At 40.8% G+C, this 27,649-nt stretch overlaps 1 protein-coding gene across 1 annotated transcript in view; it reads left to right on the top strand.

Annotated features, from left to right (window-relative positions):
• The window catches only part of LOC142210010 (uncharacterized), a 99,331-nt gene extending 76,501 nt beyond the window's left edge, over window positions 1–22,830 (top strand). Inside the window, exons 41-60 of the mRNA XM_075279041.1 lie at window positions 88–193; window positions 897–992; window positions 1,389–1,417; window positions 1,919–1,951; window positions 2,325–2,430; window positions 3,934–4,035; window positions 4,202–4,239; window positions 4,516–4,618; window positions 5,108–5,148; window positions 6,140–6,157; window positions 6,251–6,353; window positions 6,763–6,803; window positions 15,282–15,387; window positions 16,291–16,386; window positions 16,514–16,536; window positions 17,125–17,166; window positions 17,272–17,377; window positions 18,229–18,321; window positions 19,745–19,815; window positions 21,611–22,830. Of these exons, the coding sequence (XP_075135142.1) occupies window positions 88–193; window positions 897–992; window positions 1,389–1,417; window positions 1,919–1,951; window positions 2,325–2,430; window positions 3,934–4,035; window positions 4,202–4,239; window positions 4,516–4,618; window positions 5,108–5,148; window positions 6,140–6,157; window positions 6,251–6,353; window positions 6,763–6,803; window positions 15,282–15,387; window positions 16,291–16,386; window positions 16,514–16,536; window positions 17,125–17,166; window positions 17,272–17,377; window positions 18,229–18,321; window positions 19,745–19,815; window positions 21,611–21,928 (1,671 nt within the window). The 3' untranslated portion in view covers window positions 21,929–22,830. The remainder of the gene's footprint in view (window positions 1–87; window positions 194–896; window positions 993–1,388; window positions 1,418–1,918; window positions 1,952–2,324; window positions 2,431–3,933; window positions 4,036–4,201; window positions 4,240–4,515; window positions 4,619–5,107; window positions 5,149–6,139; window positions 6,158–6,250; window positions 6,354–6,762; window positions 6,804–15,281; window positions 15,388–16,290; window positions 16,387–16,513; window positions 16,537–17,124; window positions 17,167–17,271; window positions 17,378–18,228; window positions 18,322–19,744; window positions 19,816–21,610) is intronic.
• Window positions 22,831–27,649: the final 4,819 nt, after the last annotated feature.

Raw genomic sequence — 27,649 nt, 5'->3', positions numbered from 1 at the left:
TAGTATGATCCCTCTTCCTGGCTGATGTTTATCCTCTAGATTATCCTCTGGATTTTTACTAACTCACTGTATTTATTGTTATTTTAGGTGAAATGTGAAGATCATGCTTGTCCGGTGGTTGACTGCTTTAGAAAAGGCTCCTTTAAAGAGTTTGTCGGAGGAAATGACCCATGTTGTCCAGAGTTCAGATGTGGTAAGTTATAACTGGCAGGAAGAATATGATGAATGTAGTTACACCTTTGGAGGGTAAAATTACTGGAAGACAAAGTAACAGAGCTGATGAGATGAACTTTGGCTTTACTGTTATGTAATTCCCAATATAGTCATAAGTCAAGGCTTTGACATGGCTAAAAATGTGCTCAATATTTGCCAAAGAGAATACAGAAAATTCGAGAAAACTAAAACAACTCCAAAACCCATTTGTCATCATACTTTGAAAGCATGGTAAAGGTATTGGAGACCCCATCTATTAGCTACAGTATTCTGGAGGACCCAGGATATCCATACTTTACTTGTTCAGTCCACTAATGATAATGAAGCCTGTGTAATGATTTAGTTATCCCGTGATTTTGCAGCTGTGGAATTGAACACAACGACCCTCAAGGAATTGCATCAAGACGACCCTCCTAATAAAAAGAGATTACTTGAAATGAACAATGCCTTTAAAAGTATCGATGCCATAAAACGTTATACTATCCCTTTCATTCTGGGTCAGAAGATTTCAATACTTGTTAGTGTATGGAACATCAGAATTTCAGGTCTACTAGATGCCTGATTAAAGAAATTCATTGTAACTAATTATAACTAGTATCAGGTATATGTAAGTAGATATTAATGTGATGTGGTAGAAAAACAAAATTGCATTTCACCAAACCCTCATATTGTTATCTTTACAGTATGTCAGCCCTGCAGTCCTGTTCCAAACTGTGGTGATTTTAGCCCAATGGCCGAATTTGACCCAGACAGAGAATGCTGTCCAACTTACACATGCCGTAAGTAAAAATCTACTTAGAAATAAAAATGAAGGCAAATATGTATATCATTCTCTTTTATGAGCTTTATACTATATATATTATACATTATATTACAATTTGGAACCAGTGGTTTCACAATTTTTGTAAAGGGGATCATACAGTGGTGTCAATCAAATGTAGCATGAACCTATAATCTCCTTAAGACACACAGAAATGCATACATTATGCATTTAATGCCGCTCTATGATCATTGCATAGTAGATCACTATATTTCTCAAAAACATGTTGGTTATGAAGTAAAAATCCTAAATTAAATGTAATTTTTGCATTTCTATCCTTTTTCTTTTCACTTCAGCTGTTATTTCCATGAATAAAATGTCTCTGACTCTGTCTCTGTTTTATCTATTACTACAGCAACACCGGCACCTCAAATAAAAACAACAGTAAGTACATTGGTGTTTGTATGATTCTTTATTTTTTTTTATAGGGATTCTACAATCAGAGATAATACTAAGACTACCCATCTTTGTGGCATGTCATAGTGAGCAATGCCCTATAAAAACTAAACAGAAACGTACAGTCATTCCTCATTTTGTATGAGACCCCCAGATGCACACGGGATGGTGGGTGAGGAGGGTATAGGGTTCTATATCATAGTTGCTGGTGTTATTTATAAAGAGCATTTACAATGTCCTTTTTCTTTGAACACATAAAACAATGTAACTGACATTGTATGGTTGCTAGCATTTGCATTATGTGAAAATTCTAAAAAAAAAAAAGGTTAAAAAATTAAAAATCTCAGCCTGTAGTCTGCGGCTGGAAGAATTTGAAATGTTATAGGGCAAATCTTGAGCAAGATGGAGTCCACATGTAAATCCTGTCTTTGCTGCTGTGGTATTGCTGTGTAGATCACTCACTTTGTTCAATTTACTTTTCCATTACAGACTCCTCTCATCACTACTCCGCCAACACCCACTGTAAGTTACAGAGAGAGTACACAAAATATGACATGTACTAAGAAAATGGAACATTTATTCCTAGATATAGTTGTAATGTAAAATCATAGATTAGAAATAAGTGGACAATTGAAGGAGTTGTTAAAGCTATACCCAGAATACTTACACACTGAAGAGGAAACTAGGGTGTAAGTATTAGTGGGCAGATGTTGTGGTTGTGGTGAGACCCATATGCAGAACCTGGTATTATAAATGATGTGTGCAAACTATCAGGTTGGATATCTGTGGAGGCAATGGCAGTTTATGTTTAGTGATGTGACATAATGATGGGATTTATCTATAATAAATATATGCACTTCTATCCACACAATTAATATAATCTTGTCTCTTACAGGATATCTGTAAGAATGTGCTCTGTGAACCTGTGGTATGTACCAAGAAAGGCGCTACTGTCAAAGCCAGCACCTGGGCTGATCAATGTTGCCCACGATATACGTGTGGTAAGTGTTTCTATCACCTAGGCTTTCACCTATTATTCAATAAAACTTAATTATTAGGAACCGAATAAGGTGCATGAATTAAAATTGGATGACGTACACAACTATATACACATTTATCAAGAGTATTAAATTTATATATCTCTGTGTAAAGTGCCGATGTGATAGTGGAGCTACAATGTTATAGTTGTGTCACTTCCTTCAATTAAAATTCAATTTCTCTGCTCCCTGTCTTGTTTATCTAACATATCAGCATCCTCAGTGGTACGAAGTGCAATGGCATTGGTGTGAACTGTCTTCTCACTGACAAGTTTCAAAGAGGACCTTTCACCATCTCTGCCAACTCCAGTTGGTAGGTGCTGCTTAGTCTTTGTAATGCCAGGGAGGCAGTGTCAGGCAGGGGAGACCCCCAGTCAGAGGCAGCCAGTGTCAGAGATCAGAATTAGACCCCTTTGTCTGCTACTGCCTGACACCGCTCTCCTGACAGTACAGAGCCTATATAAGATACTGTAATCCTTTAATAGTCCCACAGTGGGGAAAGTTCAGTATGTTACAGCAGCATAGTAATAGAGATACAGGATAATACACAGTAGTATATTACAGACGTAGACACAAATATGCTGAGAAGAGAAGATATACTAGGAGTCCATAGCAGCTAAGGAACAGAAGAAAGAATACATATATATATATATATATATATATATATATATATATATATATATATATATATATATATATATAGTGTATAAAGCACCAAAACATTCACGGTGGAGGCTCGAGAAAAAATTTCAACTGTGCCAGAATCAGTGGAGCCTATTAGCAGATGCTAAGAACTAGGTGTAGTTACTGTCAGCCTTCTGAGGATTGAGAATATATACATGACTGAGAGTGCATTACTATACACAGATAAAGATGTGTTTAGCGATTTTATCTAGTCAAGATGAGAGGGGGAGAAGTGGCCATGCATTCAAGTAGCTCTCTTGAAGTCTGAGGAGTCACTCGCTTAATGGTCTACACTGTCCCCATAGGCTTACAGTGTATGTGGAGTGAGCCATGCACATGTGCTGTCCCTTCTCCTATACATGACTGAAATAGGGAGTCAGGTACATTCCAGTTGCCAATATTGGGATGGTCTCCACCAGCTTTAGAGAAGGTGTCCAGGACTATGATATTGCTCGTTGTGGTCTCTTCACTATTTATCAACCTAAATAGTGGCTGTGCTTGGTCTTCAACTGCGTTCATATGAATACCCCTGAGCTGCAACATGGCCACGTGACCAATGGACGTAATGTCACTGCCTGAGAAGAGAAAATAAAACTCAATATCAGAGTCCCAGACAACCCCATAAATCTAGCCTCTTATGTGTGGATTCTCACTCATATTAATTCCCCAGTCTTTACCTATTATTTTGATGCTAACAGAATTTCACTTCCCATACTTTGCAGTCATGATTTAGACTCCCTTGGTGTATGTACTTGTAGTAGTTTACATTGTGTTTTGTCACAGAATGCAGTGAATTTTGTGACCCCCCTCCTAAATGTGAAGATGGAAGCCCAGCAGTCAGAACTCAGGACCCTGAAAGCTACTGCTGCCCAGAATATGAATGTCGTAAGTGATCATAAAAAACCACAAATATTAGTGACTCCACCGCACGTAGTATAGAATATATTATTGTTACCAATTAAGTAATCCAATATGTTCTAGTGCAAGAATTAGATACTAAATGGCATTTCCAGTAATTTATTTTAAAAAATCTCTTGTATTTTGTTAATAGGAACTCCCACAACAACACCGTCTACTACTACAACAAAGGTATGACGTCGCTCCATTAGCTGTAACAGACCAAGACTATTTCTTGCAAGGCAATATCACAATGTCACATTAATTGTCATAAATAACAAATAAAATGGATAAGATAGTTTTGTGAGTATTGGGTTTTTTTTTTTTTTTGTAGGGGTAGCTAATCCATGAAATAATCCATCTTAATGCCAAGGGCTTCCTATGAACTGCTTAATTTACACCACAAAGGTTTCCACTGCAGTATAATACAGATCAATAAGACTCTATTTTTATGTATTTTTGTTACAGTCAGTATGCGATGGCGTTACCTGCACTGTCCCATCTTGTGGAGCCGATTCTACCCTTATTGAAGTCTACACAGATGACCCATGTTGCAGGACCTTTGAGTGCTGTAAGTCAAGATCTATTCATTTATAAGCACTATAAGACTCATGTTATACTTTATTATGGGGTATAAGGAATGGCATTTAAAGGTGACAGTATGGTTCCCACTATAATACCATCACCAGGAGATCCTCCCGACCTTCTGAAGCTCACAGGGGGTCGTCAGTCATAACAGGAGTGGTCATTTCTAGACAATATCTTTAATTATATCAGTTGTGTATGTAGAAATATATCATATTCAAATTAATTTAATATATAAAATTACCAAATACTTTTATTTGTATATATGTAGCGAACTTTAACTTACTGTAATATATATACTAGAAGTTGAATATTCAATGTTTTATTAAATGCTATAATTGTCATCTGTACCTGCTAAATATATTATATCCTCCCTATCGTAATATGACGGATGGTTAGCCTTGGTTTCTGCTGATGTTACCTCATATAGAATGTATTATGAACTAATGTCCATTTATTGTGTTTTCTCCCACAGTGTCCCATACAACAACTGTAAGTCCACACATGTTTCATTTTGTCTCTCTTTTATAGCTAACATTCTGTTAGATTTTTTGGTATCAAATAGTTAATTTCATTCCCATAGTGTTTTTAGCAATAAAAATATTTTAATTGAAGAAGTTTAAGGGTTAAGTATAGCTGTCCTTGTCCATTTCCAAGGCTAAGGCGAGGCTCAGGCTGGTCTTATACTGCACCTGCAGGAGGAAAGCAGTAGTAGATGGCAGTAGATGGCAGGCTAGATCTACCAGATGTAGTGGTCTCAAGCATATGGCAAAAGGACTGGAAATGTCTGTACAAAACAACCCCTGTAAATAAATTAGATTTTTTTTATACAGTCAGGGTTGACTTGTCTTCCAGAGTCCAGACTGTGACACACTAATGGGTTCCAAATCAAAAGAAACCTGATCTTAAACTGAGTTTAAAGGAGTTGTGCCAATATCCACATGTCACTGGGTCCCCCATTGATCAAGAGGACAGGGGACTGACAATCCCCTCCTATGGGGCTGTAGATGCAGCCATAGATTACAGTGCCGGCAGCCCCATAGAAGTGAATGGAGTGCCTTAAGGGAACTTTCATTTCTCCGTCCTCCTGACATTGGGATAATGAGACACTTATTCCCTGTCTGTAGATAGGGGATAGTGTCCATAACAGAACAATCCCTTTAACGCTAGTCATTGACTGTAGCACTATCTATATAATATACCGTTACCTTATAACCTATTAGATCCTATTGATATATCCTGTGTGTGTAATAATAACAAGGGTAACAATAATAAGTGGACAAGTTCTGTATAGACGGTGACTGGGCCTAAGAATCATCACTTCTGGTAGGCACAAAGCTATATGCTAATAATACTTGTCACCAGAACGTCTCTGTAGTTTCCATTGACAATACCTGAGGGTCGGGTTGGATTTGTCTGGATAGTGAAGGCACATCTATGCTTTCATCTGATAAGGAACATGTTATTTTGCTTCATCATATTGTAATGTCTCTCTTTTATTTTACAGCCTACACCACCCCCAGAGGTAATTTTCCCTCATGTTAGCATTCACTAACTTGACATCGAGCCGACATTCTTCTGTTACTTACATGAATATTTGTTTCCCTTCATCCAACAGATTTGCACTGACTCCAAATGTGACCCTGCCAATTGTGATGAAGATGCAACAGTGATAGTGAAACCTAACCCAGATAATGAGTGCTGCTCCATCTATGAATGCAGTAAGTAATGGCTATTCATTTGTTAACCTCTTTTTTATACACGACAAATGCATCCAACTGAGAAAATATAATATATTCATGACTACTAGGATATCTTGAATGGCATTGGTGACTTAACCCTTTGCGCCCTCAGATTAAATAGTTGCCTGGGATGAGCCTACTGCCACTATTTTTCCTGGCCATGTCTGGTATCACATCTCAAGTATACATTCTTCTACATGGGGCTAAACTGCAACACCAGACACAGTATATAGACATAAGAGGTGTCGTAGTCAATTCTGTTAAATGTTCCAGTGTATTATTCTGCTTACAGATCATGGAAAATATCATTGGATTTCCCACCATTTATTTGTGATATTTATGAAGCAAACAATTATGATTTTGTTCGTAACGATTTTTGATTTTACAGGATATACAACAACACCATCTCCTACGACAACCACAACACCTGTAAGTATAATCCGCAGTTTCCTACTAAGTTATGTCTCATACGGTTTGTCTGCTGGTAAATAGTCATGGCCATAACTATATCATTACAGGGAGAGTGCAGTGACGTTGTGTGTACAGTGAAACAGTGCACCAAGGAAGGAGAAAGCCCAGTGTTTGTTGGCTGGGAGAACCATTGCTGTGGAAACTACGAATGCCGTAAGTGACTTACTACTAGGGGCATGCTGTCATTAATCATCTAATATAGAGGTCTAGAGCCAATGCCTCTCAGAAGTGGAGGTACAGATCGGGAATCAGCGCTATAGACCATCTATTGTGGATGTGAATTGTTAAAATAGAACTTGATTACAAAGGTTTTCCTCTATTGATCTTACAGAGTGTGAACCATGCAAACCGTCACCCTATTGTGATGGGGATACGCCAATTGTCAAAATCGACACAGACACTCAGTGTTGTCCAAGCTATGAATGCCGTAAGTACTGGGCACAGTTTTACAGTTTTTGCATGATCCTCTGCACATTTGTACATAATATTACTATATGTCTTATATTATTAATGAGAAACTTATGATTAACAATTTCCTTCTTTATTTCAGCAAACCGTTCTGCTCCCCCAGTAAGTAAATTGATACTAGATATGCATGGTATTAATTAGATTAGATTATTATATAATTGTTGAACCAGTAAAGGCAATAACAAGCTATTTACCTTAAAGGGCAAATTCATTGGAGGATCTATTTCATATCTATTGTGTAATACCATTTTTAATCTATAGATGTCACTATGGCTTGTAGTTAAACTGACATAGTTAACCATGGGCAAGGCAGATCATACCTTTGTACCATGTGAACAGTGCCCTATGAAAACTAAACAATTATGTACAGTTACGTCCAGTCACTGCCACTTTTGAAATGCCAGTCCGGAGATAGAACTAGTCAGGCTCATTCATTCATCCAGTTATGCTGTATGGCTAATGGGTAGGGTTGAGCCGATCTTGACTTTTCAGGATCGATTTTAAAATCCGATTTCCGATCATTTTTCATTCGAACCCGATCTCGATCCCAATTCCGATCCCAATGCAAGTCAATGGGATTTTTTTACTAATCGGAGATCGGATTTTAAAAGCAATCCTATTCACTATACAGCATGGAATCTAACAATTGAACGCTTTAATTGTTAGAATCCACGCTGTGTAGTGAATCACTAAGTAGCCAGAGATTTTTTTTTTAATCCTCTGGCTACTTAGTCCCCCCTGGTGTCCACTTACCTCCAGAGATGGCTGCTCCGGTGTTCTTCTTCGCCTCGATGCTGCTCCACACTGCTCTTCTCGCCTCGCTGCCCCCTGCCTCCCGGGTTAGGAGAGTGTGGGCGGGTACTGGGAGGGGAGACGTCACGTCTCCCCGCCCTGTACCTGCCCACATTCTCCTAAGCCACAAGCCCTGCCTTCCTAGCTCTTTAAACACTAACCTGGGAGGCGGGGCAGCAAGGCGAGAAGAGCAGCATGGAGGGCCAGCGAGGCGAAGAACACCGGAGCAGCCATCTCTGGAGGTAAGTAGCTACTAGAGATGTTAGTTTAGTCTCCCATTAGAATGAATGAAGGCAGCCGGCGCGCAGAGGGTTAAGTCTGTGTGTCGGCTGCTTCCATTGATTCCTATGGATCCGCAGCGGAGCCTTCACACTGAATATACACTATATACTCAGTGTGAAGGCTAAGCAAAGCATTGTAGGAAATAGTAGCGATCTCGATCCCACCTAAAAAGATCGTGTTCGGGATTCCGATCGTGATCGTGAATTTTTCTCGATCGCCGATCAGAATCCGATTTTTTTCTGAACACGATCGCTCAACCCTACTAATGGGGTACTTTAGGTTTTTCATGCTTTATGGGACACATTGGGTATGTTACCTGACCCCTTGTTCCCCCCAGCTCGGACTTGTTTGGCATCTTGTGACAATTTATAAATAACATATTTAAAACTGAAAATATGAAGCTGGAAGAATATCATATGTTATTTGGCAAGTCTTGTGTAAGATGAAGCCCACATTGTAATCCTGTCTTGTTTTGCTGAAAATACGTTTCTGTTTTTTACAGACTCCTCTCAGCACTACTCCCAGTGTAAGTTACAGAGAGATTATACAAACTATGATATGTACTAAGAAAATGTTGCATCTATTTCTAAATACAGTATATAAAATGTAATATAAAATGGCATATTAAGAATGCATGGATTATTGAAGAATTTGTGAAAGCTATATTCAGAAAATATATACATGCTAAAAAGCAAACAAAGGTGTAGCAATAGGGGTGCAAATGTTATAGATGTGCTCAGGCCCATATTTAAGGACCAGGATTATATTTGATGTGTGATAGTTGGGTGACCTTGTTATAGATTGTCCACTCAGTCCCAGGAGCTTCAAGTTATTCCTAACAGCAAAACCTGTTACCTTTGACCCTGCTCACGGTTGTCCCATTATATCCCTTGGGGTTCCTAAGCACTCTTGCTAGTGAACTGAATATGCATACCCACCACCTGTGATAGTATAGTAAACCATCTACTAGGCAACAGCTGGTAGGAAAAAAAGATATTTATGTGGAAGCTAACCGGTTGGATATCTGTGGAGGCAATACCAGCTTAGGTTTTGGTGATGTTAAATAATGAAGGGATTTATTTGTCTATAATAAATATATACACTTCCACCTAAACAGCTAATATAATCTTGTCTTTTCTGATGCATTTTATTCCAGAATACCTGTAAGAATGTGCTCTGTGAACCTGTGGTATGTGCCAAGCAAGGCGCTACTGTCGAAATCACCGGCTGGGCTAATGACTGTTGTCCACGTCAAACGTGTGGTAAGTCATTCTATGAAATCCTGTATGAAATAGCTAAAGTGGCTCCAAAATGAAACTTTACTAAATGCAAGACTTAATTATAGGGAAGGTACATGGGACACATACCTGGAGTCCTTCACCAGTTTGTGAATCTAAATCTCCACCATTTGGCCTAAGGCAAAAAAAATTATACCCTTTTTCCACTAATCATTCAATAAATTGTAATAATTAAGAAGCCAATAATTGGTGCATAAATGAAAATTGGATGAAATGCAAAACTATATGCACAATTATCAAGAGTAATACGTTTATATATCTCTGTTTATAGGGAGGGTAAATGGGACACATGTGTGGGGTCCTTCAAAACTTTGAAAACCTAGGCCTCCACCACCTAGCTTCCTTGCAAAATCCACTTATTTTCTCCTTCATTTACTATTTACCCTCTTGACTGTCACTATTTATATGGATAGTGTATACTGTAAATTGCTCACCATGGGTCAACACCTATATAGAAAATGTGGTCCTTGATGTGTCAAGATGCACGCTTGTAGCTCTCTTGAAGTTTAAGCGAGTTACTAGCTCATTTGTCAACACTGTTCCCATAGGCTTACAGTGTATGAAGTAGGCCAAGCACATATGCTGCCCTTCCTCCTTTACATGAAAGTAGGGAGTCAGATAGATTCCCATTGTCAAAAGTTGAAGAGTTCTCTCCATCCAACCTTAATCTGGCTCTAAATCTATGGACTCTTCATCTTCATTTCCAAGTAATTCCATATGATTTTGATTCTGACCGAATTTCACTTCTAATAATTTTCATTCATGATTTACTGTAGATTTACATGGTGAATGTACTTATAGCAGCTTACATTGTGTTTCATTACAGAATGCACAGAGTCATGTGATCCCCCTCCTGTGTGTAAAGATGGAAGCCCACCAGTCAGAACCCAAGACTTTGAAAGCTACTGCTGCCCTGAATATGAATGCCGTAAGTGACCAAAAGATATGTGACTATAAGTGACTCCACCATCTATAGTATTGAGCATATTATTGTTACCAATAATGTCATCTCTTAAATTCTAGTACAAGAATTAGATTGTAATTTAATAAAATAAATTTATTTTATTCTGTTTATAGGAACTCCCACAACAACACCGCCTACTACTACAACAAGGGTATGACTTCCCGCCAACATCTGTAACAGGCTGATTAACCAAAGTTTTTCTTGCATGGCAATTTCTTCCAATATAACATTAGTAGTTATAGATACAACTAAAATGGATTAAGTATTTTGTTGAATATTGAGTTTTCTATAGGGAGAACTGTTTCATGAAATGATTCATTTAATTTCTTCATTTGCACCATAAAAGTTTCCACTGTAGTATAATATAATACAGATCAATAAGACTCTATTTTCATGTATTTCCATCACAGGGAGTATGCAATGACGTTACCTGCACTGTTCCAACTTGTGCAGCAGGTTCTACCTTGGTTGAAGTCTTCAAAGATGACCCATGCTGCAAGACCTTTGAATGTCGTAAGTAGACATGAGCGAACACTAAAATGTCCGAGGTTCGAAATCCGATTCGAACAGCCGCACACAGTTCGACTGTTCAAACGGATTTCGAACCCCATTATAGTCTATGGGGGGAAATGCTCGTTTCAGGGGTAGGCAACATTCTATAAAGTCATACTTACCAAGTCCATGAGTGACGGTCGGGCTGGATTCTTCTTAAAGTCTTCTCCCGTTGCAGGGTCCCCGCGTCTTCTTCTGAGTGGAATTCACTCTGCCTAGGCATCCGGCCTAGGCAGAGCCGACTGCGCATGCGCGTATATGCGCGTGCATGCCCGCGCATGCGCAGTCGGCTCTGCCTAGGCCGGATGCCTAGGCAGAGTGAATTCCACCCGGAAGAAGACGTGGGGACGCAGCGCGGAGAAGACTTCGGAAAGGTAAGAGAAGAACCAGCGTTGATTGGCAAAATGTATAGCATTCTGCCAATCAACTCTGGTTCTGCATCAAACCTTAAACTTCGAACAGCTAGTAGTGTTTGATCGAGTACGAGTATTTCGAATAACGTAGTATTCGATCGAACACCTACTCAATCGAACACTACTCGCTCATCTCTAGTCGTAAGTCAAATTCCCCATATCTAGGGTGGCTAGACAATGGGGCAGATTTATTAAACTGTGTAAAAGAAAAATTAATTTAGTTGCCCTCAGCTTTCATTTTCCCAGAAGCAAAATACAAAACGAAAGTTGTGCTGGAACTGGCTGATAAGGCCAACTTAGTCAGTTTTCTTTTTAGACAGTTTAGTAAATCTGCACCGATATATCCTCAACTTCATCAGTTGTATACTCAGAAATATATTATATTAAAATGTATATAATATATATTGCCAGTGTTATTACATGTATAATATAGCAAACTTTAACTTGACTCCTAAAAAGAAAGGGGGAAGGCTAAGTTCACATCTGTGCACTGTGCTAGTGTTCCCTTTAATAGATTTACTATAAACTAATGTCCTTTTGTTTGTTTTTATTCCACAGTCCACCCTCCACCAAAGGTAAGTTCACAAATGTTATGCCTATTATATATTCCTTCTACCTTTTCCTATTTTGTTAGTCATACTTTCATGTCCATAACAGCAAATATTACCTGCCCTAGGTATTTCCCATAATGTTTTTAAGAAATATACTATTTTAATTGAAGAAATTAAAGGCTGAAATATAGCTACCCTAGTTATCTGTAATTGCCCCCTCCCTCTACCCTAGACTGCCCTCATGCTGGTCATACGCTTGAAATATTTATCTGCAAATCATTGGCTTGGACTGTCAGAATATAGGCCATGTTCTATTTATGCCCATTTTCACAGACCCCTCCATACAACGTAATGTATGGGGAATCTGTGAAAACAGCTACCCCTCGAATACAAAACAGTCATAAAAACTGAAAAAATGTTTATGGCTTCTTTGCACCTCCTGTGAATGTAGCCTAAGTAAGCACAAGATTAATGGAACTTGTAGCTCAAGCAGTAGAGTTGCTGACTTACATATATCATCATCCAGGGTTCAAAACTCCTATCAGACCAAATGGAAAAACAGTAGAATAAAACTTAAAATAAAGTTTATTTATATATATATATATATATATATATATATATATATATATATATATTTAATGAGATTATATACCATATATTTTAGGAATTACTAACATTATAGAATGAAATTAAATATACTTTATTAAATAACAGTCACAAAAGATAGAACATAACAGACATATTTGGTGTCACAATAACCATAATGAACCACACAGTAAAATGAATACAATTAATAACCGTCTGAGGCCCAATATTGCTATATGGGATCTCAGTATATTTATATTTTATAAAGGGCACACCACTTGAATAGACCACTCCTACTTTTGCAGCAAAAGTCCATTTGAAAATCATCCTTTGAAGGGCTTTCCTAGGTTGATGCTTTTAGATATATTGGCTTCCGCCTCTGTAAAGTAAATTAAAACACCATATGTGTGTACAATAATAACAAAGGTAACAATTACATTATAAGTGGAATTGTAAAAATTCTGTATGGCTGTATGCTATATGACTTGTAATGCAAAGTCTCTATAGGTTCCAATGAGAATAACTGTAGAGCAGGTTAGATTTCTTAGACATGTCACATATACCGTATTTTGCGGACTATAAGGCGCACCGGACTATAAGGCGCATTACCCATGAGCGCCTTATAGTCCTGCCTAGGTCCATATATAAGGCGCACCGGACTACAAGGCGCAGCGCTGTCCGGTGCGCCTTATATGATTGAAAGCGGCGGCCGGCAGACTTTGCCGGCGGCCGCTTAACCCCCCGCGTGCCAGCCGCTTCTATTCATTTCAATGGTACGCTTCCATTGAAATGAATGGAAGCGCTCGGCACACGAGGAGTTAAAGGGATTCTACCTTTAAAAGAACTTCCTTCTTGATCACGTCGGAATAATCTCCTTACCTTTTTACCATAGCCAGCGCCGCCTTCTTCCGCAGCTCCGTCTCTGTCTTCTTTGGGCCTCATGGATGACGCATGCGCAGTCGGCTTTAACAGGCTCTCGCAGCCAGAGCCGACTGCGCATGCGTCATCCATGAGGCCCAAAGAAGACGACACGGAAGGCGCGAACACAGCTCAGGGAGAAGGCGGCGCTGGCTATGGGAAAGGTAAGAGACGAATAGTCTTTTAAGGCTATTCCGACGTGGTTAGGGGGAAGAGGTTCTTTTAATGGTAGAATCTAGAGTTGAGCGAGTACTGTTCGGATCGGCTGATCCGAACAGTACTCGCTCATCTCTAGTAGAATCTCTTTAAGCAGCGGCCGCCGGCAAAGTCTCCATGCCGCTTCCATACATTACAATGAGAGCGCGCTATTCAAATAGTTAGAGATGAACGAATACTATTTGAATAGCGCGCTCCCATTGCAATGTATGGAAGCGGCATGGAGACTTTGCCAGCGGCCGCCGCTTAACTCCTCGCGTGCCGCCGCTTAACTCCTCGCGTGCCACCGCTTCAAGCCTTATATAAGGCGCACCGGACTATAAGGCACACTTTCGATTTCTGAGGAAATCAAAGTATTTTATGTGCGCCTTATAGTCCGGAAAATACGGTAGTCTTTAATCTAGTGAGGGATGTTTTTCGGTTGCTACACCTTCCTTCATCAAATTGTAATATTTTTCTCTTATTTTACAGCCTACACCACCAAAGGTAATTTCCCTTTATGTTCATATTAACTAACTTAACCTTTAGTCATAGGCTAACTTATTCCTAACAGACTTCATCCTGTTACTTACATGAATATTTGTTTCCCTTCATCCAGGAGCCTTGTATTGAGGCTAAATGTGACCCTGCCAATTGTGATGAAGATGCAACAGTGATAGTGAAATCTAACCCAGATAATGAGTGCTGCCCCATCTATGAATGCAGTAAGTAGTGGCTATTCATTTGTTAACTTCCTTTAATACATAGAAAATGTATCCTGTGTGTCTCAACTGAGAAAATATAGTATGATGACTATATTTTATACTATTATATGAAATACAATCTGATTTTGGCCACTTATTCCTTAACCACTTGAATATTTTGAATAACCTTTGATTTACGTCTTTCACACCCTAGTACTAATGTCGTTCACTGCTTCAAGCCCAAATAGTCATATTTAAGTAAATGATGCTGAACTGCAATACAAGACATAGCCTATAGACAAAAGAAGTGCTGTTTCTGGGTAAAAAAAAAAAAAAGTAAAAAAAATCATCAAATCTTCTATGCAGAAAAGTAGTGAAATATAGTTATAAATCAGTGCTATGGTCTCGCCACTTTTGGAAAGTGGGCGTGGTCAGGGACAGGGAGTAGGCCATCTTCATGAGTTTGAAATTCATATATTTATAGAAAAAATATAATCTTTAGAGTTCCATGAATTCTCCATGGTGTATTTGTGATCTTTATGAAACAAACAATGAAGATTATATTCAGACCGATTTTTGTTTTTACAGAATATACAACAACACCATCTCCTTTGACAACACCTGTAAGTATAATCTTCAGCTTCCTACTAAGTCATGTTTCATTTAAGGTCTGTCTGCTGATCAATAGTCATGGCCATAACTATATCATTACAGGAAGAGTGCAGTGACGTTGTGTGTACAGTGAAAGAGTGCACCAAGGAAGGAGAAACCCTAGTGTTTGTTGGCTGGGAGAACCATTGCTGTGGAAACTTCGAATGCCGTAAGCAACCTAGTACTAAGGGCATGTTGTCCACTAATGTCAATATAGTGGTTCCCAACCAATGTCTCTCAGCTGGAGAAGTACAGATTGGGGACCAGTGCTCTAGACCTTGGCTTCTCAAACTATGAGGCAGGCCATACTGGTGAGGCGCAACTTGTTGTCTGGTGCAGTCAAGGGCCCTACCAGTGTCAGCTTAGGCTCAAAGCAAGGACTCGAAACTGTTCTCAGAATGCCAGCTTTGCATTATCAAGTCTCCGTGGCTAGTAAGACTGAATGACCTGTGATAACATTGTTACCAAGAGTCCATAGGTCCTTCACCCAAGAGCAGTTCAGCTGGAGTCTTCAAGCAGAGGTATCATCACTGATGCTAAAGATACAGGGCTCTTCAATTATGTCCTCTCTCTTTTGTCTCTGTTGTGATGATGCGCCTCACAGTGTGGGAGGTATGGAATTGGGGATCCATTTGCTTCAAGTTTGTAAGTTTTTTGGGGGGGAAGTTGTGGCTGCCAATGGGCAAGAGATGATAAAGGGGAGATTGTAAATGTCATTAGAAGAAGCAAAGATTGGGGGGCAATTCTACTACTACTGATGCTATACTGCGGAGTTTGACTCTTCTCATTAGGTATTTTTTGCTGTACTGTGGTATTTGGGACAACTAGGCATATATTTTTTGTTGGACTTTGGTGTTTGGAGCTGCTGACATGGTATTTTGAGCTGCATTGTGGTGTTTGTTTGGCACTTCATTGTAGTATTTCATTCCTGGCAAGTCCATGACAAATGGACTGGAACAGCCCAAGTAGAAAAAGTTTGAGAAGCCCAGTTCTAGGATATGTATTGCTCATTTGAGTGTGAACAGTTCAAAAAGAACTTTATTAAAATTGGTTTACTGTCTTCACCTTATAGAGTGTGAACCATGCCATCCTCCACCTTATTGCAATGGACAAATCCCACTTGCAAGTATCAATACAGACAGGGAGTGCTGTCCAACCTATGAATGTCGTAAGTACTGAACACAACTTTATAGTTTTAGCATCATCTATCGCACATTGGTATATGGCAATACTATATGTATTATCTTTATATATGAGCAATCTCACATTGACAACACTTATCTTCTTCATTTCAGCAATCCCTCCTACTCCTCCACCAGTAAGTAAATTGATACTAGGATATGCACAGTAATAATTAGATATGTATATTATGCTGGGTTCACACTAGTACTGGCATCATTGTTCGAGTCCATTGGGTGGAACCCAAACAACTGATATGTGGACTGATAAAACAGAGGTTACACATGAAACGCGGTGAACCCAACTGCCTATAATGGGGTCTGTAGGGTTTTCGTCATTTTAAAACTGAAACCGTCGGAGGAAAAATTCCTCCATGCAAGACCTTTCTTCTGCCAATTTTCATCAGACACTAATGTGAACATAGCTTTATATGAATACTATGTCTCTCATAAAGCCTATGTCCACCTAGACATGTAGCCTTATAAGGATATTACGTCTCTCATAAAGCCTAAGAAACTAAGGTTTTGCCATTATCCAGGTGGTATTCTTTTTTATATTTGCTATACCGTACTTATTAGTCCTTCTGGATTTTAGTTTGCCTGGAGAATACAGTATGCAGAAATTAAAACAACAATCTTGCTTTATTGTCCACTAGATGGCGTAAATGATTCATGGTAATTTGCAGATTTCCTCATACTGACTTGTATTCTCTTATGACTTTTTACAGGAACTTCCTTCTACAACGATCCTCCACACCACTAGTCGGAGTGTAAGATATCTATATTTCCTGCTACCTCATAACAAACAATATCAGCAATAATAACAATAAGTGGCGTTTCTGACTTCTATGCTCTTATGATTTGTTAATATACAGATTACCTGTGTGAACAGAGTCTGCGCACCGAAGATCTGCAAAGAACATGAGAAATTGGTTACTCGCATAAATCCATCTGACCCATGCTGCCCAATCCAGACATGTGGTAAGTGTAACACACAATGTATACATATATGTATGTGTGTAGGAAATAGGGCAAAGTAGAGGCAGGGCACAGCTAGCCAGGGATACCTTTTATTGACCCTGTGTTTCTGGTGTGCCATATCGTGCCCAAATATTAGTAATAATCAAATAATACTACAGGCATGTTACCTAAATAATACTGCCCAACAATAACCTCAGTGAAGCAGCATTCTGTGAATTTGCCTTTCCATAGGCTTGGGGACTAAGCATGGGACAGAGGGTGTACGATGTGAAAGCACAAGCCATTAGGGTCTGTGGTATCTCTTAGTACTTTGCACGCTGCAGGGAAAAATCGATGTGGCGAAAAAACGAGGCAGAAATGCATTGCGGTTTTTCTCACAGCGCTTTTCACAGAAAGGTCGCAGAGTTTTCCTCTGCAGACTTTCTGTTTCAATTATACCTATAGAGAAACCACCAGTGTTTCCGTAGGTATAGCTAACATACTACGATTAAAAAAAAAAAAAAAAGGTTTTGGAAATAGCAGAATTTCTAGTTCGCGTGTTTTTCTGCAATGTGTGGATCCACTTTGCAGGACCACAAGGGGCCCTGGCCTAAGGATACAGTCATGCTAACACTATTAATGTCCATTAGAACAGACATTAATTGAAATAATGCAGATAGAGCACACATACTATGACAGATGAAGGCAACGCACATCTATAGTGGTAGGGTGAACATCTCCTTAGTAATAACAGAGAATGCACAATTGCAACATAGAAATACCTATCTTTGAATTTACCTTTACCTGCCTTTACCGTTATTGTATGAATTAAAAAAAAACTCTTTTTTTTTTTTTTTTTTTTTTTTAAACAGAGTGTTCTTGCGACACGATACCAGCTTGTGCCGATGATGAGCAGTTAGTAGCAGTGCAACAGAGCAAGCAGTGCTGCCCCAAGCTGAAGTGTGGTAAGGAAACAAAAAGTCATGCAACTTGTTTCTTTTTGAGTCTTTATGATTAATTTTTTCCAATGGGACATTGCACCCTTTCATCCCATCACTGCCACAGGGTGAAACAAACATGAGACAAGATCATATACAGTTATTCAGTGTCAATAGCCACCTATACAGACCCTACCTGATCAGATTCCTGTAGAGACGTGCATTGCCCAAGACATTATATTATTGGCTTTAAACCAGTTTTAGTAGGATCAGAAAATTATCTACGGATAGTATCAGATATTTTGTCTTCAATTGGTCTAAAATGCTGGAGCTGGGTTCAAACCTAAACAACCCTGTCATGCCCCTGATAAGGACATTTGCGGAATATGAAATATGATAATGTCTAAAAATTAAAGGAGGTGTCTGGGATAAAATGATAATTTAACCCTGAACTAAACAACCTCCCCCCGCCTAACTTCTAACTTACTTAATAAAAATCGTATATTTGCCCAGATCGCCAGGGCAGTTAAGTGATTGCACCAGGCACATTTTCTGATTTTCCAGCGACATTCCATTTCCCTGTTTCCAGAAACGGAAATGGAACGTCACCAATACTACCTATCCCATCAAACTTATCAAATATTCAGGGCACGAAACATCACTTCCTTCATTTCTGCCTGCGCATTAGAACCGGAGTGCCCGCAGACATGAAAAGTAGAAGGATCTGGCCTCACACACATCCATAATAGAGCCGCACTCAGGGTTAAGTTATACATTGTAATGTCTGCAAATCTGATTGGATGATAGTCATCGATTATGAAACTTGTTACTCTAAAATAAATGAGATACTGTGAAGGAGCAGAAGATATTCACACAAATCAGAGTGCGACACCCTGTCTTCTGTCCAGCTGGAACCAATCATCCTGACCCTCCATGATACTAAAGATTTGGAGGCATGCAAACAATGAGGCAGATCCCAAGATTTGGGGAACCTAACTAAATTCTGCCATACCAGTTCTATAACATAACTGCCCATAAAATAGGGAATAACATTTACAATGTTTGCTGATCTTTAAAGCCACAAAACAGCTTAGGCCCCAGCTACTGGAATGAACTTCTTAAACCCCACACTCTTTCCCGACCTCTAAGATAGACAGACAGACAGAAGTAATATACCAAGCATCTAGCATAAAACATTTAGAGACAGAATTTGTTGTCCTTCTGGCCCCAGTCTGTGAAAGTATAACTGGGATCAATTGGAGACAGATATATCATCCTTGGACACATATAAAAACAAGACTTAAAACCCAACATGTTTAGCTTGGCTCTGAAGGACAAATAACCCAGGAACAATCCTATGAGTTCAGTCTTGACATTTTACAAACGTACAACTTATCCTTGCTTGCTAAGTCTTCTAAAATTCATCATATACTTTACTTTTCAATTCCAGAGAGAAAGAGGGATGAGTGCCATATTGTGCCCATCCATGTGAATATAAAATCCGGAAAATGTAGCGCCAAAGTAAGTATAATCACTTCATACACTTTAGTTAATCCTATGGTCTTTATTTAAATGTAATACGTATATATGGTAATCTATGGTATGGTAAGATATGTGATGTCATAGTCCAGATCACCTTGTACAGTCTATCAGTATAATCTTTAGTGCAGTACAATATAAATGAACTATAATTTTTACAAACATTATTACTTTATTAAAGCTGAAACAGTGGGTCACATTGAGTCCCCATAATTATGTATTATGGAATCATGAAGACTGTACCACCATATGGTGCCTTTATAAGGCACCGTTATCCTTCCTAGAAGCAATACATGTGATAGGAAAATAATTGTGCAATACAGCCTATGCTTGAACATATATAGCTGGAACATATAAAATCAGAGGCATGTTTAGGTTCATAATGGCCCTATAGCAGCTTATGGTCTGTCATATAGCCGTGTATGTGTGGGCCCTAGTGTAAGTAAAAGCAGGAGTTCACACTACCATTACTAATGTTCATTGCTGTCTTCTATCATAGAATGATTGCAACGGACATTAAAGGGATTCTACCATTAAAACCTCTTTTTTTGTGAATAAGACGTAGGAAGGCTATTCGTATCTCACCTTTAGATGTGATCTCCGCCGCGCCGTTCCTTAGAAATACCGGTTTTTACCGGTATGTAAATTAATTCTTTGGCAGCAATGGGGGCCCCAGCGCTGAAAATGTGATGGGGGCGTCCCCACTGCTGCTCGAGAACACGATCCTGCGACGCCTCTATCTTCGGCTGGATCCTCCCCTTCTCTGTCGTCTTCCTCCTGCATCAACTCAGACGCCTGTGCATTTGGCTTTGCCAGTGAGACACTAGTAGAGCCGACTGCGCATGCCGGCCGGCGGCCATTTTTGGGAGGCCGCTCTTGCTCTTGTAGTTCAATGCAGGAGCGGTCTCTCAAAAATGGCCGCCGGACGGCATTTGCACTCGGCTTTGCTGTTGTCTCACTGGCAGAGCCAACTGTGCAGGCGTCGGAGGTGACACAGGAGGAAGATGATAGAGAAGGGGAGGATCCAGCCGAAGATAGAGGTGTCGCAGAACCGTGTTCTTGAGCTGCAGTGGGGACGCCCCCATCGCATTTTCAGCTCTGAGGCCTGCCCCCATCGCTGTGAGAGAACTAATTTGCATACCAGTAAAAAACGGTATTTCTAAGGAACGGCGCGGCGGCGATCACATCTAAAGGTAAGAGATGAATAGCCTTTCTAAAGGCTATTCTGACATCTTATCGACAAAAAAAGAGATTTTAATGGTACAATCCCTTTAAACTGTCACAGAGAATGGTCATAGACTGATCCTGTGTCCGTTCCCGTTGACACTAATATAAATAACATGACGGAAGCTATCTTCTATCATTTTTGTTTACTTTTATAACAGAAGATAAAGTCATGCATGTATCTTGCTTTATCTTCTGTATCTTCCATTACCAAAGTAAAATAACATGATGGAAGATTACTTCCATCATGTAGTTTATATTAGTATCAATGGGAACGGCCACAGAATCAATCTGCGTTCAATCTCTGTGACAGTTTAATGTCCGTTGCTATCATCCTATGACAGAAGACAGCAGCAGAAATAAATAATGGCAGTGTGAACTCCCTATTACATAACAATTAGACTTAGTGATGTGTAGTTATGTAGTCTATGGTAACCGGAAGCTAAACATCATTCTTAAATTAACTATATTTATTGTGATTACTATTCACTGTTTAATAATTGTGCTCTCACATTTCCACATCATTGTTACACTGTTTATTCTTTCTGTACAGGTCATACTATCTTCTTGTAGTGGATACTGCCACTCCAGCACAAAGTATAGCAAGTTCTGGACCCCAGTTTCTCAATGTCGCTGCTGTTCTGTAACAGAAACTCGTCCCAAGACTTTCGAATTGCCATGCTCAGATGGCACAAAGGTCCACAAGACAGTGCATGAAGCAACACAGTGTGGGTGCAACACATGCTCTGAGGATGAAGGAATCCCTTCTGGATACCACAGTGGTGATCACAGTGGTAGTGGTAGTGGTAGTGGGGATGAAGGGAGTGGGTTCACTATGTGGTCACCCTTTGAATACAGAAATTCAATTTAAGGATGTAACTATATCAATTCCCACTAAGAAAACATTACCAAAGCTGCTGCTCTAAACTCTGTATCATTTTATAAGAGGCTGTCTCTCCCCACACCCTTGCTGGTAGAAAACAGTATTTTTTACTAATAGTAGAAAGTACTGTAAAGATTTTCTATTTTCCTCTTAAAGTTTCCTCCACCTACTGGCAGAGCCAACCAAAGAGACCATATGGTTTGATGTAACATCTCACATTGGGAAAATTTGGAGTAATCGCATCATCTGGGTGTATATCAGGCCTGTTAATAGCCATCCCATAAACTACGTATCTTGACGTCATGCACTATTTGCATGCTCCCTAAGGAGTATTGCACTGTGTCACTACCAACAGATTGCTCAGTTGTGAGTATGGTAAAGGCTTGCGCTTTAAAGGGATTGTACAGGATTAGAATAACTTGCTTTTATCCAGAGACATTGCCACTTCTGTCTAAAGGTTGTGAGCGGTATTGCAGGTTAGCTTCATTGAAGTGAATAAGGCTAAGCTGCCATACCACATACAACGCGAGGACCTGAGAAAGCAAGCATGGTTTTCTAATTTAGGAATTCCTTTTTAACTACTTTCATGCCAAAGCACTGTAAAAATGAAGGTTAAACTGAAAATGAAGGATATTTGTAAAAAAAAAAAAAAAAAGTATAGTTAATGTTTACATATGATGTACATAATGCAAAATGATTCACCCCATGAGGTTGTAGTGCAATATTAAATTTGTAAAATTGTAATATTAACCCATTATGGCTCTGTTAGAGGTGGGGACTGAAGCAGAAAAAAACCCCCAAAAATTACTGTTGGACTGTGATTAATAGTTACTTCTATTTACAATACAGCTGTTATGGCAGATTTGTGAAATTTCTCTGATTTCTGAAATAAATGACATTCTTACAATTTTCTCTTTTTGTAATATTTCTTGATACTTTACGCTGTTTTTTTAAAATATTTCCGATGGGTTATTATAATAAATCACTTGGACAGCCAAATGTTCTATATTAGTTTCAAATAACCCACTGAAATCTTTTTATATTGTAAAATTGGAATGGTTTTGAAAGCAGGGAGTCAAAAATGAAAAGGGAAGGGGTTAACATTTACAACCCACCAAAAATTAGGGGGAAAATATTTGCCTGTGTCTGTTTCATATAAACACTGCAGTTATATTATATATCAGTGATTTAAAAAATGTGTCAGTTTGCCTGGTTGAAAAATGATGTACAAGAAATGGCTTTCAAAAATGTGTCCCCAGAAAATTATCCCTTTGTGGGAGCAGAATGCCACACCAACTTGACGTTATTATTGGAAGATGCAATGATGGATTTTTTTTTATTTTTTTTATTTTTTTAAAATTTGATTATTATGATGTCAACAGTGTGGCGGTCTCGATTGAATTGCATGACAATTGAAAAGGGAAGAATTGGCTTTTTTTATTATTTAAAAAAAAAAAACAAGCTGCCACCGTAGTGTTGGAGATGGATGTGTGACAATTACAGAATTTCAAGAAAAAAAATGTGGCACACTGTCAGTGAGCCTGGCCTGCCAGTTACAAAAAAATATATAAAAAGCCACCAAAAACTATTAATTTATATTTTATTATGCCACAGCACCATATCATTGGAGGGATGAATGAATGATAAGTACAGAATTGAAAAATTAACTAAAAAAAAAAGTATGGTGGAAAGCAGAGGTCTGGATATAAACTGCTTAGTTAAAAGGAAATGTGGAATATTTTCTAGAATGTAAAAGAATTATCTGATGATAACAACACTTGGTAGCCAGTTAGGACATGGACAGTCATTGGGCACATGAGTGCAACTGTTGTGTTATTTTTTAAAAAAAAATTATGGCTGTGTACCTGGTTTAAAAGTGATGAAGAAGTGGCTTAAAAAATGCCAAAAATGATCCCTTAGTGGAAGCGAATGCCACAGCAACGAGTTACAAATACAGAATTTCAAGAAAAAAATGTGGCAAACTCTCAGTGTGTTTTGCCCTTCAGTTGATAAATGAACAATTTGTAAAATGCCAGCCACCACAAATTATCCCTTTATGGCAGCAAATGCCACAGCAACATAGTATTGGATAATCAGAAAATTTTACAAAAAGTTCCTGTGCAATCAGTGTCACTAAAGAAATGTAAGGCAGGGGGTGTGAATGACAGTTCCCTGTCGTCCGTACCAGCGGCATAATGTGGGGTATTTCTGCCCCTGTGTGCTGGTAGGACAGGCGGATATTTAATTAGCCAATGAAATGCATGGCAGGCCCTATAAGAGGGCACAAGAACCTCCCCTCTGCATGTTTTTTTCTGTCCTGTGTGGACAGAGGACAGGTGGGAGGACTTGTGTCCTCTTAGAGAAGCTCAGCAGGATCACTCACCTCCTGAGCGGTTGTTTTCTTCTTGTCACCTTCTGTGCCCTGCGGGGGAAGGTGCTTCTTAGCCATGTGTGGCTATCCCCCTCTATCCACCCCTCCCCCCTCTCTTCCGCTTCCCCCGCTCCTTGTGACTTACCTGACATTTTGGTGAGAGTCCGGGGACTCCGCATGCCGCCTCTGGTGGCCGCGCGGACTGCCGGCGGGTGGAACCACACTGTTGTGTATCCTGTTCCCCGCCGGCCGCTGTAAGCGCGCACTTCTGGTTTCGCCGGAAGTATCATGGCGCCATGACAACGGCCTGGCGCCGGCGGCCGCTCGCTCAGGGGAGATTCAGGCCTTATTAAAGGCCAGAAAAGACGGGAAGATGTGGGGGTAAGTGCCTGGGTTAAGGGCCTCTTGGGTGGGGGGGAATGTATATCTTTGCAGACCCCTGATTACAGGGGTAGTTGTCTGGGCAGGTTGCCTCACCTGCTTTGATTGTGGCTCCGCCCACTTCCAGCCGGCCAGAATTAAAAGGCTGGCTGGCCTGGTGTCAGACACCTTCCTGCAGTATCTGCTGAAGGCGTGCGATTGTGGTGTTCATTGATCTTGAACTCTTTGCCAGTTTGCAAACTTTATTGGGATCCGTCACCCCGCTGTCCGGTCTACAGGACCTGGTAAGATCTACCCTTTTTTAAAGCTGGTATGATGTCATGGTGACAGTGTTGCATGGTCTATTATCTCTCTGTAGGATATGTCATCCTCTACTACCCCTCCTGGGGATGGTAGGAGGAAAACCTCTTCCAAGAGGAAACATCTTTCCTGCCTCGATTGCGACACCACGCTCCCTGATGGTAGGTAGCGGCTTGAAAGGTTGTTCCGTGCGGGGTACTACTGGTCCTATAACTTGCCTATTATTTTCAGGCTATGAGTGGGCCCGTTGTCGCGGGTGCAGAGGTCCTCCATCTGTGGAGCCCTCTGCCAGAGATATGATGGCCTGGGTCAAGGAGATGGTGAGTTTGGGCATCGCTTGGGTAAATAGTTTTTCCCTTGCTTGTACTCTCCTTTTTGTTTTGCAGGATGATTCCCTCAAGGGGATCCATTCCACCTTGTCTCAGCTCACCAAGAGACCATGCTCTGAGCATCGTTCCTCGTCTCTCCCCCCCTTGGAACATCTGCGGGTGGCAGAGGAGGAGTCCTCCGAGGACGACTCAGTCATTTCCAGCAGACCTGCGTTCCATTATGAACAAATGGGCAGGCTGCTGAAGTCCATCCGGTCTACAGTGGGCCGAGATGTTGACGGGGAAGCCTCCACGTCTGCCTCTGGGGGACATATTGCCTTCCATGCGGACGCCACGCTGACCGACCTTATGGCGCAGCAGTGGAAACAGCCAGAAAAAGGACATTCGCTTTTCAGGATTTTCAAGAGATTATTTCCTGTTGACACTGCCCAGTGGGATTCCTGGGGGCCTACCCCTAAGGTGGATTTGGCCGTAGCAAAGCTGTCCCGCAGAACCCTGGTGCCCTTGGAAGATGGTTTAAATCTTCAGGACCCTCTGGATCGTAGGGTGGACTCCGTTCTGAAGGTCTACTCAGCTTCCTCTGCACAATCCTCTGTGGCCATAGCCTCCTCTACGGTTGGTGACTTTTTGTGCAACCGCTTAGCTGCCTTGGAGCGGGATATAGACTCGGGCGTAGAGATGAGATTCTGGCCTCTATGAAAAGAGTTCATAGGGCTGCAGATTACTTGGCGGAATCCTCCTGCCATCAATTAAAAATCTCTGCCAAATCTATGGCGTTGTCTACTGCGGCCCGTAGACCCCTTTGGCTAAAGCTTTGGCAGGCAGATTTTGCGTCTAAAGCAGCTCTCTGTGCTCTCCCCTTTGAGCCGGGAAGGGTGTTTGGCCAAAGCTTAGACGCCATTATGGAGGGATTAGCTGAAGGTAGGGGAAGGTCCCTACCTCAAGCATCCAGGGGCAGACGTGCTCCCTCTAGAGGCAGAGGTTCTTCCTCTAATTATAGACACCTTCCCAACAACGGCGTTCTAGATATCGCCCTAGGGGAGCTGGTCGTGGTGCTTCCAAGCAGGACACCAAGAGGAAGCCTGAGTTTTGACGTGGGGCAGCTCCCTGTGGCCCCCCTTCCTGTGGGAGGACATCTTTCCTCCTTTTCCAGAGCATGGTTCACCCATATCCAAGACCCATGGGTGTTGAAGATCATACAGCACGGGTATCACATCAACTTTCATCTTCCACCTCCAGATCGGTTCGTTTCCACCCGAACTCTTCCACCTTCTCAGCAGGCCAGTCTAGAAGCCTCGGTCGCCGAATGTTACCAAGGGCGCCCTGGAGAAGGTACCAGCCAGTTTCCACCCCCCGTCTTTCTGGTCCCCAAGGTCATCGGGGGCTGAAGGATGATAATATATCTGAGGTACCTCAATCGGTTTATCAGGAAGAGGTCATTTCGAATGGAAAACGTGGATTCCGTGGCTGTGTTTCTTCAGCCAGGAGAGGTGATAGTTACCCTCGATTTGAAGGACGCCTATCTACATGTCCCCATTGCTCATTTCCACAGGAAGTTCCTCAGAATTGCCGTCTCTATGGCCGGCCACAGGGAGCACTATCAATTCACAGCTCTGCCATTCGGCATCACATCCACCCCACTGGTATTCACCAAGGTGATCGCTCCGGTCGCCGTGGCCCTCAGACTTCAGGGTCTTTTCATCGTCCCTTATCTAGACGACTGGCTACTGAAAGCTCAGTCTCCTGCTGCCCTCCTCCAGCAGCTCAACCTTGCCATCAACTTCCTACAGGAGTTAGGATGGATTATCAATTGGGAGAAGTCCGAAATCGTTCCATCCACCCGAAGAAAATTCCTCGGATTTATAGTGGATTCAGAAGCAATGCAGATCTTCCTCTCCAGTCCAAGGAAAGAAAGAATCCAAGCCAGTGCACGATTCCTATTGCGCACTCGGCAGGTAACCATCCGGACCGCCATGAGAGTTCTGGGCTTGATGTCATCCTCGGCCAGGGCGGTCCCTTGGGCTTATGGCATTTGCGTCCCCTGCAGATGGAAGTGTTGAGAACCTGGAACAGGTCTCCACAGGGATTGCACAAGAAGATCTGCCTTTCTCCCGCTACCCGTCTTTCCCTCAGATGGTGGATACACCTGAAAGACGGAAGGTCCACAGTCCCGACAGTGTGGACCCTGTTGACAACAGATGCATCCCAGTGGGGATGGGGAGCCCATTGTCAAGACAAAACTGTACAAGGACGATGGAGATGTCCGGAGCTGGGGTCATCCAATCTTAAGGAACTCAGAGCAGTGTACCTGGCCCTAGTACACTTTGC

Source organism: Leptodactylus fuscus, chromosome 6, assembly GCF_031893055.1.
Source record: "Leptodactylus fuscus isolate aLepFus1 chromosome 6, aLepFus1.hap2, whole genome shotgun sequence".
Taxonomy (NCBI): Eukaryota; Metazoa; Chordata; class Amphibia; order Anura; family Leptodactylidae; genus Leptodactylus; species Leptodactylus fuscus.
The sequence above is the reverse complement of the archived record's forward strand: the minus strand, read 5'-3'. Positions and strand labels throughout refer to the sequence as shown.